General features: G+C 38.8%; 1 protein-coding gene across 1 annotated transcript in view; it reads right to left on the bottom strand.

Moving 5' to 3' along the window:
- SNED1 (sushi, nidogen and EGF like domains 1) overlaps window positions 1-19,872 on the bottom strand; it is a 1,598,911-nt gene that overhangs the window by 1,010,791 nt on the left and 568,248 nt on the right. Inside the window, exon 5 of the mRNA XM_044070335.1 lies at window positions 12,941-13,066. Within this exon, the coding sequence (XP_043926270.1) occupies window positions 12,941-13,066 (126 nt within the window). The remainder of the gene's footprint in view (window positions 1-12,940; window positions 13,067-19,872) is intronic.

Genomic DNA, 19,872 nt, shown 5'->3' with positions numbered 1-19,872 from the left:
AGGAGCTGAGAGTTTCAGGGGAAGAGAAGTTTAGTGCTGCATATGCTGTATGTGTTTGCATTGTTAGTAGCACAACAGATACAATACTTGTTTTTGATGTAGAAGGCTGTGGGTTCTACTCCCATGGTATGTAGATGGATTACTGATACAGTACTGTGCTGTACTTTAAAGGGAGTGGATGCTGCAGTACTGTGAATGTCATCCTTTGGAGGAGATACCTAGTTACTATGAACCTGTTATCAGTTTGCCATCTACTCCCTATTGCAATATTACTAGCTTATATTTTTTTAATGTAACATAGGCAGTTTATTCTTAAAGGGCAACAGGCACTTTATTTGTAGATGAAACAATGAAACCTACAGTTGTTTGCTAGCAGCAACATCTTCATTAGTTACAGATCTCTTTAATGTTGAATTATTTAGATGACTTTTACTTCTGCAGAGATTGTGCATATTTACTGCTATTGTGGATTGTAATGACAGAAGTTTGAGTAGACTTTTATGATGGAAATGTTCTGAACTGCACAGTTTTGTCATTATTGGTTCATACATTTTGTTTCATTGCTTAATGGAAAAATGTTCAAAATAATAAAGTTAAAACACGCTCTAACAAGTGTGATGTGTTATACAAGGAATATTAATTTAAAATAATCAGGAAAGTGTTTGCAAGTTCCTAAATATGTATGATTTGGAAAGGGTAAACGTTTTCCTCCACTGGCCAGATGCATTTTCTTTGAATGGGGGTTTCAATGCTGTTTCAATGAATGTGAGTTTCAAGGGCAGAGAAGTTTTAATGCTAAGTATGTTTTCATTGTCAAACTGTATTGCTTTATTCAACAGATGCCTATCAGTGTTTGTACTATAAATTTTAAAATAAAAGTTTTAAATAAAATCCAAATAACCACTGTAGAAGTAAATGGGGAGAAATAGCCAAGTAATGGGACACTGGAATGCCTGTGGGGGGGGGGGGGATTTGACCATGATTTTGTGAGGAGGAGGGGCAGCAGGCAGCCCAGGGCAGCACAAACTCTTGTTACACCAGTGCAATTATCCTAAAAAGACTTGCTCTCATTGTAAGAGACCCACTCTGGTGTAAGATCTCTCTGTAAAGCAGGCTTATACCACACTAAGTTACTTACACTGAGAACAAGTCTTTTGGAATTGAGCTCAGTATTGCCCATCATTAGGTAACCATGTCATGTTTACGGATACTAGGTTTAGAAGCAATGTGTGCTTTGGTTTAAACTGGATGCTGGAGAAGGGCATATTGTTTCTTGTGAGGAAATCTATGAAGTAGTCCTCTGAACTCTATTTGGATAATTGCAATAAGAGGGTAATCTGAGAAATTAAAATGAATCAATACAAAAAAGCATTACCAAAGATATTTGAAGATAAATATAGGCAAAGGCATCTGGATATGGAAATTTTTACAATACAAAAAATAAGAAAACAAAGGGGGAAAGCAGAAAAGAAGATTAGTAATAGAGAGGTTAAATAGAAACTGAAGTTATGGATTACCTGTGAAGTGAAGGATTTAGTGTAGAAAATCCATCTCTGGTAATGTCACAACATGATGGAACAGTGAGTCCCTAAAGTAAGGAAAAACAGGTGAAATGGGAAGCATCTGATCACTTGCCACAAAAAGATACTCTGGAGTCTTCAATAGGAAACCAGTACAAAAGTTCAGTTGGAGTTGTACAGCAAGGGAAGGAACAGGAAACAGTGGCAACTCTGATGCTGTCAATATTGTGCAGTGATAGGCCAGTAGATTCCTATTTGAAAGAGCAATAGATGACAGAGGATGCAGCTGAAGAGAATATATCACAGAAAAATGTTGTGGAACTTTCTGTAGAATGCTTGCAGGAAAAGGAGAATAAAGAATGTGCCTTCAGTGCAGAAGTATAGAGATGGATAGACATATTAAGACTGATGAAACAAATAGATTACAGAAAGCCAATAAGACCTCAAATGTTAGAGGTATGATAAAATGAATGAATACAGTAATCAAGACTTTTAAAATAAATTCACATGATATAACAGAAGTAAATAGGATATATTACTGTGCAGCAAAATAAAAAACAGACAAAGTTTTATCACAGAAATACAGGGCTCTATGGGAAAGGAAGGGAAGAAATCAAATGCCATCATGGAGGTATTGAACAGAGAAATCTATAAAGCAGATAAAACAAAAGGTTTCACTGTTAGAACAGTACAGAAGTGGGAACAAATCAACAAAAGTGCTTAGAAAGATAGACATGATAAAAGCAATGTGCAGTATTAGAACCAGGATCTATCATGTACTATGGTAAATAATAAACTAAATATATCAGCACATGCAGAAAAACTTAAGAAGATATGCAGATAAATATATAGGAAAAGTACAAATTAAGCAATTCATTGATGATCCAAAAAAGTTTTATACAGAACTGGGAAACAAAGTAAAAGGAATAAAAACATCACAATAAAAGAAGAAATAGACACATTTTGGAGAAATATCTATGAAGACCACGTGGAACATAATATAGATACTGAATAGCAAGAAGTAAAAGAAACAGTAAGAAGTTCAAATATCCTGGATATGAAATGGGATGAAGTAACATCCAGAAAAATTTAAACAAAATCAAGAAAAGCTCCTAAATGGAAAGCCCCAGGCCTAGCTGCAGTGCCTAACTTCTGCCTAAAAGTATTAACATCATTACACAAAGATTTAGCCTTGAGTAAGAACTACTCATATGTGTGCCCCAAACACACATCAGCCTGGTTAACAACAGGAAAAACAATACTTCTTGTGAAGATAGGTGAAGGCTGCCAGCCTAGCCAGATAGAATTTTGTAGATAATTCTGTCATTTGTAAATATTAATATAAGCCACAGTCTTGTTGTCTTAAATGGGAAAAATGGTGTTAAGTGTGGAACTGTAAAAATGTAACAACAGTGCACTCTGCTGTAACAAAGCTAATAAGTCAATTTTTTGATATCAAGGCTTGGAGACGATATGTCTGGATGAAGGAATTCTGGCTATTTTCTTGAGACCAGAGTTAATTGCTAGAATTTGCATGTATAAATTCTTTTATTGTTCTGGCTTCCTGACCAGCTGCAAGATCAGGGGCTATTAACCTTTGAGAATCTGTTAGCCTGGGAGCCAGAAAGAAATGATGTAATCTGAAATGAATCAGTGGTACTGTGTTATCAATGTAAGGACAGAAACAATGATAGCATTCGAGCATTTGTCTTGAGAACATCCAACATCACCAGCACTGCTTGCATCTATATGTAAATATGATCTTAGCCTTTAGTCTTTCTCTTAGAAATAGCTAGGAATTAGGAAGGTTAGACTAAGTGTTTTTCTGCGATGTCAGAACTCTTCTATGGTATTGTTTTAAACATTTCTCTGTGATCTCTGAATGCTTGACTAGCACTGTGTAGTAAGAAATATTGTCTTGTGTTTTTATTATTTATTATTAAATATTTTTAAACCTTTCAAACGTGGCTGTTTTGTATAGAGATAATTTAAGCTCTAGAGTACATTGCATATATATAGTGATACTGTACCAAGTCACTCCAAATAAGCTTTGCTGTTCAGTCACACTTACCATTTGGATAATAATATTGCAGAGTAATAACTGGACACCCTTTTATAAGGGCCTTTGAGTAGCTGATAAATATTAGCTGGGTGGTGGCAGTGATTTCTATCGTATAGTCTGGGTAAAAGGGGCACAGCTGGAGAACCTGTGCCAGCCTTCCCCAGAAGTGTCTGTATGGTTGTATAAATTCTTATCTCAAAGTGTGTGTGTGTCAGCTACTTGGGCAGGGACACAAAGCACTGGTTGGACATAGAGGGTGTTGGAGGTTTTAGCTTGCCCACTAGGCTGAGATCTGGATCCTATAACTGTGCCAGTGGGGAGTCTTATTGGGGATCTGGAAAGAAAGGGAGAAACCAGACCCAGACTGGCTGTGATCTCTGTGTGCTCTTAAGGGAAATTGTACTTTACTGTGTGGGTGCATTTGTTATCCTTTTCCTATATGGACGACCCTCACTGGTGCTAGTGGTGAGGATTGAGGCTCCTTGATTGCTGGGCTAGTGCATGGGCATCACACTTCTCATTAAGGGTGAACCTGCAAACTATCCTAAAAACTATAGACCAATAACTGTCTTTCCGACAATGTATAAACTATGTACTGGAACTGATGGTGACACAGTTTATTGTCATTTAGAAGAAAAATCAATCATGGCAATATAACAAAAAGGTAACAAAGGAAAGTCATATTGAACAAAGGATGATTTGTTGTTAAATAAAGACATAATGGAGAAGTATGAAAAGGGGAAGAATCAAGCATGGCATGGATAGATTACAAAAAAGCATTTGACAGCATCCCACATCCATAGATAAAGGAGTGCTTACAGATGTATAAGGTACACCCTACACTGACTGATTACATTACAGTGACTATGAAACAGTGGCAAACCACTTTGCAGCTAAGACATGATAAAGGACAAATTGTTATTCCAGGGATATAAATTCAAAGGGGACATTCCAGGTTGACTCTTTGTCACCACAGCTTTATTTGTCTTGCCCCTAACCCATTAAACTGTCTACTTAACAGATTAGGTTATGGTTATAATTCAGCTCCTGGACAACAGCAAAATGTAAAGACTTCTCATCTTTTTGCGGATGATTTAAAATTGTATAGTTCATCAGATGAGGAGCTGAAAGCACAACTGGAAGTGGTCAAAACATTCTCAGATTATATCAGGATGTCATTTGGTGTGGATAAATGTGCAAAAGCAATATTTAAAACAGGAAATCTTCAGCACCAAGATGATATCTATTTGGGACAAGAATGTTATATAAATGAACTTGAGCAGGACAGAGTTTATAAATATTTGGGAATTGATGAAGGATTGACAATAAGAACAAATGTAAACAAAACACAGTAAGGAATATTTTAAAAGACTAAAATTAATACTAAAAACAGCCCTGACATCTAGAAACAAAGTTCAAGCTATAAACCAATTTGTTCTTTCTGTTCTAACTTACAGTTTTGAGGTGATCGACTGTCCTGAAAAGGTATTGGATCAGTTGGACAAGAAAACAAGAAAAATGCTTCATGCTTATCACATATCTAAAAATCAGTGTATAGCATATATCCCTCCTTCTGAAGAAGGTATGGGCCTCCTTGAAATTGATTACATATATAGATCTGCAATCACAGGATTGCATACATATCTGCTGAACTCATCAGGTCCAAACATAGTGAAAGTTTTAAAACATGAAAAGAACAAATCTAAGATGACTTTCCTACTTAGTTTAGCAGAAGCATATCAGTGTCAAGGGAATGGAAACCAAACCAGAAGCAGACAAAAATTAGGCAGCAATGAAATGTGCCAAAAAACAAAAGAAAGAATATAAGGAGAAGGATCAGATAAGAAGGCAAGAAAAGTAGAAAAGACATAAATAAAGTTGCAAGTACAGAAAACTCCTGGAGCAACTTCATGTCAATCAGGATCTGATGCAGGAATGGTTAAGGAGAGGTGAATTTAAACCAAAAGATGAAAGGTTGAAATTAGTGGCCCAGGATAGTGGACTACATACATGTTGGTTTACAAAGTCCATTGAACATGTAGGAGGAATAGACAAATACATATCTTGTTGCTGTGTGTGATATACTAATGGCAGAGGCCCTGTATACTGAGAGGCATAATAATGTGTCAAGACTGTTGCACTGGTGATTGTGCAAATGTTACAATATTGAGGTAGCTGAAAAGCATTGGAAACAGGAGCCGCAAAGCATTACAGAGAATGAAGAAGTTTATATCACATGGGAGCACCCATTTCCAACAGTTTAAAAACAGATGCGAGAAAACCAGATATAGTAGTCCATGAAAAGAAGACAAAAGTGGCATTGAGTCAGTCATTATAGTATCCTGCATACGGAGAGACACAAAGTTATAAAATACAAGGTTTTGTAGGCAGAAATGAGGGCAATGTAGAAGAAGGATACCCAGATAGTTCCAACAGTAAAGAGGAATGGGTGTCATAAAAAATAATTTACAGTCTTATCTAGATAGGAACACCTACATTTTGTAAATCATTTAACTGTATAGTTTTCCCCATTACTATCTCCTCACTTTCTTCTTGCTCCCTCTACCCTCTTCCCCTCTTACTTTTGGCTTCCACCTCTCCGGCCTGCTATAAAAGCCTGATTTTTTTTTTCTTGCACATAGCCATTTCGAGGCTCAGCCCACTCCAGTCACCCTTGCACTAGGACTCAGTCAGCTCCCCTACCCTAAACCCCATTCCCTCCCACCCCTGCATCAATTTCTTTTATAGCTAACCAAGCAATACCCCACCTCCTACACACTACCATATCCCTCCAAATCACCCAACCACTTCTAACCCCTCCTCCCTAGGCCCCTCCTACCATCCTACACTCTCTAACTCATACCTCCCTCCAGTACCGACTGCTCCCATCCCCCTCACATATTCTTATACCAGTCAACTTTTTTCCCTTTCCACACACATCTACCTTGCATTCTAACTTCTTAATTAACATTAAGTTCCTCTGTCTCCTTTTTACCTTTCTTCTACCTCTGCTATCTTATCTCATCTCCTATCACACTCAACTAAATCTACTCCCTTATTCACCTATCTCTTCCAACAATATCAACATTACCAACCACTTCTCCACTCACATAGCACCTACCCTCTTTTCCTGCAAAGAACACACTTTCCCCAAGAGCCACCTTTGTCCAAAATCCCCCTTACAACATAAACACAAACTGAGATTCCTACTGTCCTACTCCACTGTTCCACATCTGCTATATCTCCATTCCACTCTTCAGCTCACAGGTGATATTTACCCTAACCCAGGTCCACACAATAGCTCCTCAATTCCCAACAATGTTATGCTCTCACCCCTGCAAGCAACAAGTACAGGTTTTAAACATCTCTCTCTGTATTCCATCAATATCCACAGTATCCTCAATAAGACATCAGAATTCTACTCCTGGACAGCACAATACTCTCCTAATATAATCACTCTTTCATAAACTTGTTTGAAACCTCATAACACTGACAATGAATTCCTCCCATCTGGCTATAACATCTTACACCACGGCAAAATACACAAAAATGGTGGAGGTGTAGCCTTTATATACTCTGACCTTCTAACCTTAACCCCCTTAAGCAACCCACCCCCTTCTTTTCTCCCAGCTGAATTCATCATCCCCAACTGCAAACTAAACAAACATAAAATCCTTACAATAGCTGCCATCTACATACTCCCTGGAGACAACATACCCTTACTGGAACAGATCCTTCACTGGCTTGCTAACAGTATACCTAATTAAACTCTCATACTGGGTGATGTTAATATCAATTGGCTTGCCCTCACCTTTAACTCCTCTACTACCACCATGGACCTTTATGGCTACATACAACTTATCCCTACACCAACTTTTCTCCACAGACTCAATAACATATTTTCCACCCTTGACAAGATTCCTGTCTCCCATCCTAACCTCTATCACCACCTTGAATCCCTACCTGACTCAATCAGTGATCACTCTTCTATACATGTCTAACAATATTCCCCCACCTCACCAGGCCACATAAGTTCAGGGAATGCCATAAGCCTACCAACCTTAACCCTGAAACATTCAACAACTATCTCTCCACAATTGACTGATACCTTCTCTATCACCTACCTCTTGACAAAGCCATTCTTCAATTTAACTCATCTTCCTTAACACTGTTAACTCCATAGCTCTCTCCAGAATAGTCAAAATCAAATCACGTTATTCTCCCTGGCTCACCATGACTACCCAGTCTCTCATCCTAAAAAGAAACTCTGCATGGAAACTCTGGAGAAACACAAAATCTCACACACTTCCAAAAATATAGGGAGCACAGAAACCTTGCCAAAAAACATATTAAAAATGACAAAAAAAAAGACTTCTACCACACACCCCCTAACTTCACAACATAGCAATCCCAAAAAATTCTGGAATACTGTTAACCAAATTCTCCACCCCGGTTATCCATCTACTCCTACCCCCTGCCCCAATAATTAACCCCATGTAACTGCTTCTGTCTTCAGTTCTTACTTTATTGATACTATCAGCAAACTTATACCAACTTCTAACCCAACTAATCCCTCACCACCCACTACCTCCCAACTGCAAAATCACTCTTTCTCACTAAGTCCAATCCCTACTACCTATATTAAAAATCTTCTTCTCAAGTTTAAACCTTGTCACCCATCTGCTGATAACTTGCCACCTCTCTTCCTAAAGGTAGCTGCTAACTCCATGGCTTATCCAGTCTCCATTCTCATAAACCACTCAGTCAAAGAATCAACTGTCCCTACTCTCTGGAAGAAATTCTACATCACACCTATCTACAAAGGTGGAATCTCTGTAGAGCTCTCTAATTATCACCCTATAGCCATACTCTCTCCCCTGTCCAAAATCCTTGAGAACTGCATCCATAAATTACTCCTGGCTTATCTTACTAAAAATAACATACGCACTTCTACCTAGCATGGTTTTTGCCTCCAACATAGTACCTCTACCGCTCTCATCTCTTTTACTAACTCCATCTCCCTAGGTAGAGACACTAATAATAGTGTCCTACCTCTTCTTAGATCTCCCCAAAGCCTTTGACACTTTCTCCCACTCAGTCCTCCTCTCCAAACTTTCCCAATTAAATCTATCTCCACCTGCTACCTCCTGGTTTTCCAGCTATCTGTTAAATGGCTCTCTGCTCTATCTCCTTTCCCCATAAAAATGGGAGTTCCACATACTAGGCTGGCTTCTCTTTAACATCTTTACTAACTAACTGCACACATCCTGTCCACAGTCATCCCTCATACAGTACGAGGATGACTCTACTATAATCACAGTTGCAGGCAACCCTTCTGATCAACTCACTCTGACACAAACCTCCTTTAACCTCACTGAATCTTGGTTCACTAACAACCAACTCATACTAAACCCTAAAAAGACAAAACCTTTCCTATTCCTACATAAATCTCTCTACCATCTTAAATACTCATTCACTATCACCTCTTTTAACAGCACTTACATCTTAGTTGAACTCCACACAAAGCTTCTCGGAGTAATTATCAATGGCCAACTTAAATTTGACCTCCATGTACACCACCATATAAAAAAACACCAAAAACTTGGCCTACTATGTAGAAACAAAATGTTCCTTATTCCCAGCTCCAGAATCTCACTTAACCAAGTCCATTTTCTCCCCTACCTCTTCTACAGCTCTCAAATCTTAACTAAGTTACAGGCCATTCTATTGTCCAAACTCAAAACCACCGACAACAAAGTAGCTCAATTTGCAGCCAATCTCCCACCAAAATCTCACCACTGTCTTGGTCGCCAAACACATAACTGGCTAGAGTTTCCTAACCAACTCTTACTTACTCAACTTCTAATTATCCACGCTATTCTAAATAAGCCCACCTCCTGCCCCAGCTTATCCACTCTTATCACCCTCTATAACCCAAAACGCTCTCTTAGAAGCTCAGACCAATGTCTTTTACAGATCCATAAATCTAAAAAATCAAAATCCACAAATCTAAAAAATCAATTGGACAAAACCTTTACAGCTACCTTCCAGCCCTCTCTTGGAATAATCTTCCCACTGCCCTCAGAAACATTTCTCATTCTAATGATTTCAAGAAAATTCTCAGAAATTACCTGCACACCACCTGGGTTTGTCACTCAATCATCCCACTTGAATCTGTTCCCTCTCTTCCACTCCAGCTTTTTTACTTCCCTCCCTTTTTCTTCTTCTTACTTCCTCCTTTGCTACAACTATTCTACCGAATATAACTTTCTGTTTCTTACTATTATTCTACATAATTTAAATTTTATCCTGTTCATAACCCCTGAATCTTTATCTGCCACCTTGTTGTACCCATCTTCCTCTGTACTGTCTACATATCTGAAATGCCTTCTTTTACCTAAACCACATACTGCCAGTATGAGACACCTGTGAATCCTTTAACTGTGCATACTTCTATTCATGATTACTGTATCTTAGTCTAGCAAGGCTCATTTGCTCTAACCTTACTAGCACAATAATTGATATTGCCTTATAAACTTGTATAGTTTTTTTTGTATGTTAATGTATGTTGAACTTTTTTACTTGCTTAACTTGTATTGAGAATATTTTTCTTTGTACCTACTAAACTTGTACTGTGAACATGTTACTTGTGTTATTTGTGACTGTGGAGCTTTTCTCCCCTTCCTCCACTGAAAATCTCAGTCAACAAATGTCAAATAAATAAATAAATAAATACGGTACCGGTACATGTAACTCTCTATGAATTGTAGAAGGAGTCATTTCTGGGCACACTGCAGGTGCTACAAAGAGCACTTCTGTCTAACATCAAAGACTGAAACAATACTAATTTCATGAACTTGAATCATACTTTGACTTAGGAATGGGGCCATTCCTGTCATGATATTAGGAACTCAAAAGACTTGGAGAAATTAAACTGACAAAAACAAGATTTTTACATTCATCCTACTGACTCAAATGACTAGGAAGAATATCATCCCCTTGCTCTAAGCAAATCTTTGTTTCTAGAAGCAGACATTATCACTTTATAACTTCATCACTATCTTGCATCCACGAACACGTCCATTCCAGCACAACTGATAATCACCATACCAGATCGGCTAATCCTTTTTTTCAGAAATATAACATGATTCCCTGACTTTTAAGATCTAATACATACCTTTCATTATTTAAAAATTCTTTAGGAACCACACTAACACTTTCTGTTAAAATTACTGGCCACATCACTCCCGTTTGTGTTAGAGTATCTTAAGCTACCCCCAAACTATATCATACACATAGTAAACAACTTTCTTATGGAAATTCCTTTACAGAGGAGCTTTAGCAGCTCACAAATATGCAAATATATGCCAGAACTCATTGAGTACCTTGTAGATGAACAATGCAGATAGAGGACAGCGGGGAGCACATGTTCTCTAATTGCTGTTTTCTGTAAACGTACTAGAATCAAATACAGTAAACATAAAGAGGTTATGGGACATATAGCACCATTAATGCACAATTCTCATTCACTTCATTCATATCTAAAATTTCAAAAGAAGTATTGCTTTGGGAAAATACTACCTCATCATCATTCTGGGACTTGTGGGGTTTTTATATCATAAGGAGTTAAATACTAAACAATTCACATTTTCAAATGAAAGAAGTATTCCACAAGTTTGGGTCCATCCATGAAGTCTATGAAATGTGAGACATAAGATTTTGAACTATATAATCTCCATGACAAAGAATTCTAGCATCATGTTCATATCGATTAGATTACTAAAGATACTGAAGTATAAACAGATGTATATATATATATATATATATATATATATATATATATATATATATAGTTCCACTTCATATCATCGAAATTTCATTTCAACGAAATTCAAATCATCGAGACCAAATTGTAGAAAACTTATTTCGTCGAAAACTCATATCATCGAATCTCAAATAATTGAAAACTATAAAGCAACTAGAAATAACATTCCACAAAGTTTTTACTACATTTATGCAGGGGGGCAAGCCCCCCTGCACCACCACACCCCTAGTAATTAAATATACCAACTCCAAGGTCACACTACAGTGGGAGAAAAAGGTAATTTCCTAACCCCAACTGTAGTGCGACCTTGGAGTTGCTATATTTAATTACGGGGGGTGTGGTGGGTGCTGCACCCCTGCATAAACATTGTAAACAGTGTCTGGGGTGTTATTTCTAGTTGCTTTATAGTTTTCAATGATTTGAGATTCGATGATATGAGTTTTCGACGAAATGAGTTTTCAGTGATTTGGTCTCGATGATTTGAATTTCGATGATATGAAGTGAAACCATATATATATATATATATATATATATATATATATATATATATAATATATATATGGGTCCCCTTCGAATGGTCGACATTTCACAATGCCGACATTCATATGTCCGAGTAGCACCAAACAAATGGATAAACGGAGAAGAAAGGAGACTAGTAACACAAAATTTCCTCAGCTTAACAGGATCCCAATAAAGGCAGTCCCACAAAACAATCCGTAGTAGCAGTAAGGCACAAAACTTTTCAGTCAATGACCAGATGATAAAGAAACAGTTTATTAAATCTTAAAACAAAACAAGTTGATTAAGTGCTTTCATTTCTACTCTGGAAACTTCATCAGAATATGTCTGAGACCATATGATCGACATTTAAAATGTCGACCATGGGGAACCGACATCTCCCTATAGAGCGGAATGGAAAGATTTCCACTTCCGCACTGTAATGGGATCTCAGAGTTGGTATATTTAAGTTTTGGGTGGTGTGGGGGCAGGGGGGCAAAGCCTCCCTGCTAGCAGCATTGAGGTAAGTTTTTTTTTGTTTTTTATGTTCTACTTGTATGGTCGACATTTCAAATGTCGATCATATGGTCTCAGCGATATAAATTTTGACATTTTGAAATGTCGACATTATCAAGTAGACCCATATATATATATATATATATATATATATATGTATGTATATATATATATATATATATATATATGTATGTATATGTATATATATATATATATATGTGTGTGTGTGTGTGTGCGTGTGCATATTATTTCTGGGGTAAAGAATTTAATTGTTCGAATGTTTTTTATAGATTATTAGCAGTTATATGACTAAGTCACAAAATTCCATTTAAAGTTTCCTATCTCTTGTCTGACTTGTTTAGCATTTCTCATGTACACTGTTTCTTTTTTTGGATTTTGACAAAACTGTTAATAAATCACAGAATTAAGTAAATCACAATATGTGTTAAAAAGGCAAGAAGGAGTAAACTAAAAAAAAAAATCTTCCAAAATCCAGCTGAAGGAAATAGTTCTACCTACCTATGTGACACCTCCTCCCAGTGTAGCCAGCAAGACAAGAGCAAGTATAGGAGGGGTTCCCCGTGACACAGTCATCAATGCACTGTCCTCCATTTAAGCAAGGTCTCAGGTTGGCGCACACACTCACTGTATCAGGAAGAAAAAAACACATGCAATGTTTAAATGACACTATAACAATTTACTTAGTAACCTCAAAGCAGAAGATAGAGACCACAATGATTAAAATCTGGCAGAAAAGCAAAAAGTTTAACAGCTGTAAAATTTTCAGCAGGCATTTAATAATTAAACTAAAGAGCTTACAGTAAATGTTTTGGTTGGGGCAATCATATTGTACAATCTGGAGCTGAACTGAAAACTGCAAGATTTACAAAAAAATATTTTTGCATTTATTAACTTTGTTTTCTCCATATTTTTACATACTGAAGTTTTATGTTTGCAAAGGAACATCTCTTCCTTGAAATTTGTGTAGACCCGAACCACACTTTATTACTGTTCCCATCTTAATAGTAGCAACACTGTGACATCACAGTTATTCAGGTTGGCAATAGAAATCAAGTTGTGGAATGCAGAATTAATTGTGAAGAGGCTTTCCATTTATTAGCTCTGTGCAGATGACAACAATTTCAGACTGCTCTATTATTTTTCAGTAAATTACAGAAAATATAAAGGAGTCTAAAAAAAAGAACTTGTGACTGTTCCCTACTGCATTACACTGACAGAGAAATGGCAGATGTTTCTGAAGGGTTCTATGCCTAATGCACCCTCTAATGTAATTTTGCAAGTTCCAGTTCTGCACCACAAGAAAGTCTAGACCACCTATATGGATTCGAGGTTGATCACTCATTTTGTTGCTGTTGAAATCCAGAAATTCAGGGATAGTACATTCAAATGATAGCAGTAAAAGATGCTGTACTGCCAGTTAACACCATGCTTTGTCACTCATGCCAACATAATGAAGTTGAACTGATCGCATGTTACAAATGAATCAGTTACCATTATGCAGTAAACATGGCTTTCAACTGTATAAAATCCAACCCATAATTTTTCCACAAAGAAAAAAAAAGACAATTTTTGTAATTTACTATCAGAGCTCCAAGGCAGCTTTGCATGCTGCTACAGAATATCTCAAACATGTGCTTACTCCACTTTTAATTACGTACAGCTGTATGTGTAACACAAAACTATACCTAATCAACTCATAGCTGAGAGAAACTTCTAACTGCATTCTGAATGCATTTCAAACTCTTGTATGTAGCAAAAAGCATAAATACATAGACAGATATAAATTCTGTTTAAATGTATTTGCTATTGCTTATTTTAGTTGTTTATTTTCTTTAAAGAACATGCATTATAAACCTTTGTTAGAAAAAATGAGTAAGGAAACAGACCAGAATAAAAATAATAGGTACAGCGTTTTACCCATGAATATTAAAGTACATTTGTTTTCTTTGAGCACTCTCCATTAGTACACAGTCACAGTGGCTGGGAATCAGAAATGAAAACTACATTATGTGAAATTGTGTGGTGAGCAGTGATATGCATGGTGGGATCGATTCAAAGACACAGGTAGTGTCATCACATAGTATTATGAGGACCTTGCAAAGCCATCACAGGACAGACTGGGCATATCAAAGGCATCTGCCTCATGAATACCACACCAGTTCCTTGATGTTATGGTGCAATATATGGAGCAGCATATGCAGTTGCCACTGACCACAGAGGAGAGAAACATCACCCTGCAGCTGCATTTCACTGAGGTTCTAGGGGCTACTGACTGCACCCACATTGTCATCAAGGCTTGGCTTGGTCCACATGGAAAAAGGTATATCAACCTTTCCATTCCATTAACTGCTAGGTGATGTGCAATCATGGTTCCCACATCTGAAACATTTCAGACCTATACCACTAATTTGTACAGGTGACTTCCCATAGGGACATCTTATTGGAGTAATAAGGTGGTATGAAAACTGTTAGTGGATTGCCATCAGGGAACAAGGTAGACAAGAACCAGTGAATGAGGAGATGCTGGTTGAGGAGCTGTCAGAGGAACCATTTGCATGGAAAGACCATGTGGTGTAGAGGGAGGTGCAAAGAGATGTCCTCTGGTCCATAGAAATTAGCAAGATTAGACACAACATATATTAAAACTGATTTGTTTATAGCTACACTTGCTATGTACTATGTTGTACTGTGCACTGGATGGTCACACTGTACATCAGACATAACCTACCCATGAACACAACAGTTAAGAGCAGGGCACAGCTGTCATCATATGCACTTCTGGGGAGGGCTACAGTAATAGGAATTAGTGAAGGGAGTGACTGACCTGACTGGGTGATTCAGAGAACTGGAACTACTGGACAGGAAGGGAGTGAGGTATACTGATGCCTAGATGTAGTGGCTACTTTGCTCAGTATGGATCAGAGGATACAGCTCCTGAAGATTTGGTGGCTGTGTGCATATATGGTCATGATAGTTCTTGTGGGATCTGATGTATGAACAATGCAGATTGTGAATGACCCCAGCCATGCTCTGCTGCAGAGAGGACGACCCTGTGATCACAACATCTGTGAAAGCAGAGAGATAAACACCATGTGTAACAGTACTGATACATGGCAATCCTGTCCCCCAGTGCTACAAACATAATACAGATAACAATGTATGCAAAGAACATGAAAACATACCTTGTATTTTATACCTTCATACCTGCATCCCAGCTGTACCTGTAGAGGGGATTTGGGGGTGATGAGCATCCCTGAGCCACAAAAAAAATGCTACTGACATAAGGAAATACCAGCTTGGTACATCCCCAAAAGAGACACGGGATGGTGCTTCCAGTTCAACTCCCACATCCAGGCCTCCAACAGGTATCAGTGTCCTTTCACTCTCTCCAGACAGGGGCACCAGAAGCTCCTCCATGTCTGTGATTTGGTCTGTAACAGTGGACTCCACACTTGATCATCTTCTCCTGTGCAATACTGTGGGCCTTTGTGATGAGAGGCAGAATCATACTGAACAAGCAGCAGACCTGCTGGGCTGATCTGTTGGTGACATCACCTCCATTAACCTCTACAACTAGCTCTTGCCACCGCACACTATCAGAGGGCCCAGTTGGTCTAGTCTATGCTCAGAATCTTCCAGTCACGCACAAGACAACCTGCAGTAGCACAGCTGTCTACACATGGGAGAATTTCTACATGTTATTCTCCTTTGACACTGTGTATGCACCTGAAAATGTGCACATACACCAACGGTCCCTGATCAGACACAAAATATGTGCAGCAACACCATATGATTCATGCACACATACAAGAGCAGCAGCAGCTGGCAAAGTTGCAATGCTTACCATACCTCAGAATTACAGGCCAGTTCCCTGTAAAGATCTAGTAGGACAGTATGGAGATGGACTGTGTTGTGACATGCACCCTCTCATTAGCCTAGATTGACCTGTGCCCTACATAACACAAGCAACATGTGACTTGCATCCTCACCAATGCTCTGTACTGGGGACATAGTCTACTTCACAAATTCCCTCATACGTACATCTGGAGGGCCACCTGCACCCATGACTTGTCTTCTATCTTTCACTATTTCAACCCTCCCTGTGGTTTCCATCTATTTGTTAACAAGTTGCTGTGGGTCATACCCCCAACAATAAAAAATAATACACATATGATTCACCCTCTCTCCCTGCCACTGGCCTGTATACCCTTACCACAACAGATGTACAATACTTCTACACTCTGTAGACCAGTGCAATTATTTAATGCAGAGATTCATCACAACCCAACCAGTGCTTCCCAATCTTCTTTTGAGCAACTTGCTGGTAAGTAACAACCCCATATAAAACATCTTACAAAATCCTGTTATCCACCTTATGTTACTGGCTTGGGAACCCTTTCCACAGCAAATGTAGAACAGTTTCTCACTCTGTAGATCACTGTAATTATTGTATTCTTGATCCACTTGCTATACAATATGAGATAAAGCAGTGTGAAGAGTTGATATTGTGAGTTTGAGGCTTGTCACAGTTTTGGTTAAATGTCCCTGAATTACATATTTAGTGCAATGTTTACCAGCCGTAGACCATGTAATGATGTTCTTACCTGCTCATGCACACACACACACACACACACACACACACACACACACATATATATATATATATATATATATATATATATATACACACACACACACACACACACACACACACACACACACACACACACACACACACACACACACACACACACACACACACAGTGAAGACTGCAAACCAGCCTGTGCATTTGTGGGCAGACTCATGACTTTGACCAGGCCATGGGCTTCTTGTACTTTGCCTCATAGTCCCTAGGGGTGTTATGTTACTGCCATGACTGGCAACATGGCTGTCAAACTACTGGAGGCCATTGTGGTTTGTACAGATTCAGTGCTCTCTCCCCTGTGGGAGTGGTTCTGCTGTGGCACTGAGCTACATCATGCTACAATGCTGTTAGTCATTGTGTGTCACACACTTCCTTCATTGTGCATTAGTGAGAATCTGCTACTATCTTCCTCCTGATATCTACTTGTAAAGTGGTACTGGTTCTGAAGGGACTGAGTTTGGAAGGGCTTCCACATGATGTAGAAGGGAGACTTAAATATTTTTCCACGTCCTGCATTAGCACCACTGGCAGCACGTGCTGGGGACCTCCTGTGAGGGGTCCATGCATGAAGTAGATGCTTTGCACTGCCTTGCTTCAATACAGAGTGATACCACGGAAACCACCCACTCTGTTGATCATGATGACATCATTACAGGCTGAAGAGGTGCCACCCTGACTTCTCTGCCAGTGGGAAGTAGAGTTTAGGGCAGAGTAGCCAAAGTTCTTTACTAAGTAGGAGTAACTGGTCATTGTTTATAAATTGGTAGGCATTCTTGTACAGCTATACACAGTTATTTGTGTTCATGGACATTTTTTTTTCCTTTTTTCTTGAAATTGAGCAAAATAAGCTGATGTGCCAGTGAAAGGCAACAATACCTGTCCAAGCATGTATATGGAATTGATGTTACAGCTGCATATGTCTTAATCACCTAATTCACTGTTGCATGTTTGTGGTGCTAATTATTTTGCTTTGTGTTATGTGTCACATAACTTGTAACTGCCACTGTGAAACTCTGCAGTCTCTACTACCACCAGATATTCTCAACAGTGTCATAATGATGCAGACGGGATTGACAGTGAGTGTGCTGCTGCCATCACAGGTGTCATCATCTGCTTAGGACCTGTTTGGTTTACAGTGCTTAGTGCCACATCCATATACATCCATCCTGACATTCATAGATAATAAACTTGTCAGCCTGTAATGCCTTATTATTATATTTATACTGGCCATTCAGTAGTCCATGCTTATGCCAATTATGCCTGGCATATTATGGGCATCGCACTGTTGGCCAGGTGAGTGATTCATCTGTATCATGTCACAGTATGGTATTATCATTGGACAGGTGTTTCATGTATTTTTCCACTTCGAATGCTGAAACAGTGCCATGCAGGTTGATATTTGGTGACCATGTATGATACTTCCTGATAAGATCCTCCAGGCAGGGCCTTAGATGCTCAATTAATTGTTTCAGGCCACCCTTAAAAAGGTCTTTCACCTTGTTAAACCGTAGCAAACTACTTGCTACATTTGGAACAAGTAGCTTGCTACAGCTTATAATACACACAAAGCTCGACACTCTAGCTACACCTCTGATATACATGGGAGACTGGTTAGCTGGCATGTAAACCTGTCCCTTGTGGTGCACCTACACCTGTAATATATTTGTGTCAGGCCTCTATAATGTTTTTGGTTTGACATTGCATACCTAAACTGCATTTTGTTCCTACAAGGTCTGTACTGACATGTAGAGTGGCACACATTACTATTAATTGCTTTTGTTTTTATTGTTTCTTTATTGATGTCTTCGACTTTTTTAAATTTGTCCTTTGTTGTTTTATTTCCATCAATTTACATTCATATTTTATGCAGTATTGCGCACAGCAACGGATGTGCTGTGGCAGCAGTTACCACACTGTGCACCTCCCACACTGTCACTTGCTGTCCCAGCAGTCTCACAGCACAGCTTCTAGCAGGGTGATGACGTTTATCCAGCAGAGGATGACCTGGAGGACTCACGGGTGTCCTCTAATGCTGCTTCTCTGGTGGGGATTGTGGAGTACCCATTAGTGGGTGTCACTAGGGATTCCCACTGGGTTAGCTGGAAGGACATGGAAATTATGGTGATGGTTTTGGTAGACAGGCAGCTGGTCAATCACATTGGCAACCTAGAGTATTGTCCTCATTTGTCTGGCAGAGCCACACAGCTGCCTGACTATGACCAGTGGGAAACAGCTTATGGGCCTGGCCATGAGGGTGATTCACTTCAGGCCAGGAACAGTACTGTGCAACACAGCAGTCAGACATAATTTCAACTAATCCCACAACATTATATATACACATCTTTCGTACAGAAAAAAATTGCTCATTTGCTGTTAATGCCGCTCTACCTTTCCCCTTGTCCTTCTTCTTCTGTGTGTTCCTCATCTTGGTCTTTCAACTTTCTACCTGTCGTAGACGCCATTTTCCTTCCCATTTATACATACACATAGTTGGGACTTTCTTGTGTAGCCCTTATCTAGACTCACAGTTGCTCTCGCAGTAGCATGTTGTTGCATGTATGAGCTACATGCATGCTGCCAGACCCCCCCCATGGTCATGTGACACACTGCGGTACTGTCCAGGTCACTGCACAAATTGTATTGTTCTTGCCAATGAATCGATTACTTATTTAAACCCCCTCACACAATGCTGCTCTTATTGCATATCTAATCACTATCAGGCTACATTACCATTCTTTGACTGTTTTTTTAACTTACATGCCCATGTAAGCAGTTTTTCTGAAT

Source organism: Protopterus annectens, chromosome 4.part1 (assembly GCF_019279795.1).
Source record: "Protopterus annectens isolate FY-2018-M chromosome 4.part1, PAN1.0, whole genome shotgun sequence".
NCBI lineage: Eukaryota > Metazoa > Chordata > Ceratodontiformes > Protopteridae > Protopterus > Protopterus annectens.
Note: the sequence above shows the minus strand (reverse complement) of the source record. Positions and strands in the feature narration are given on the sequence as shown.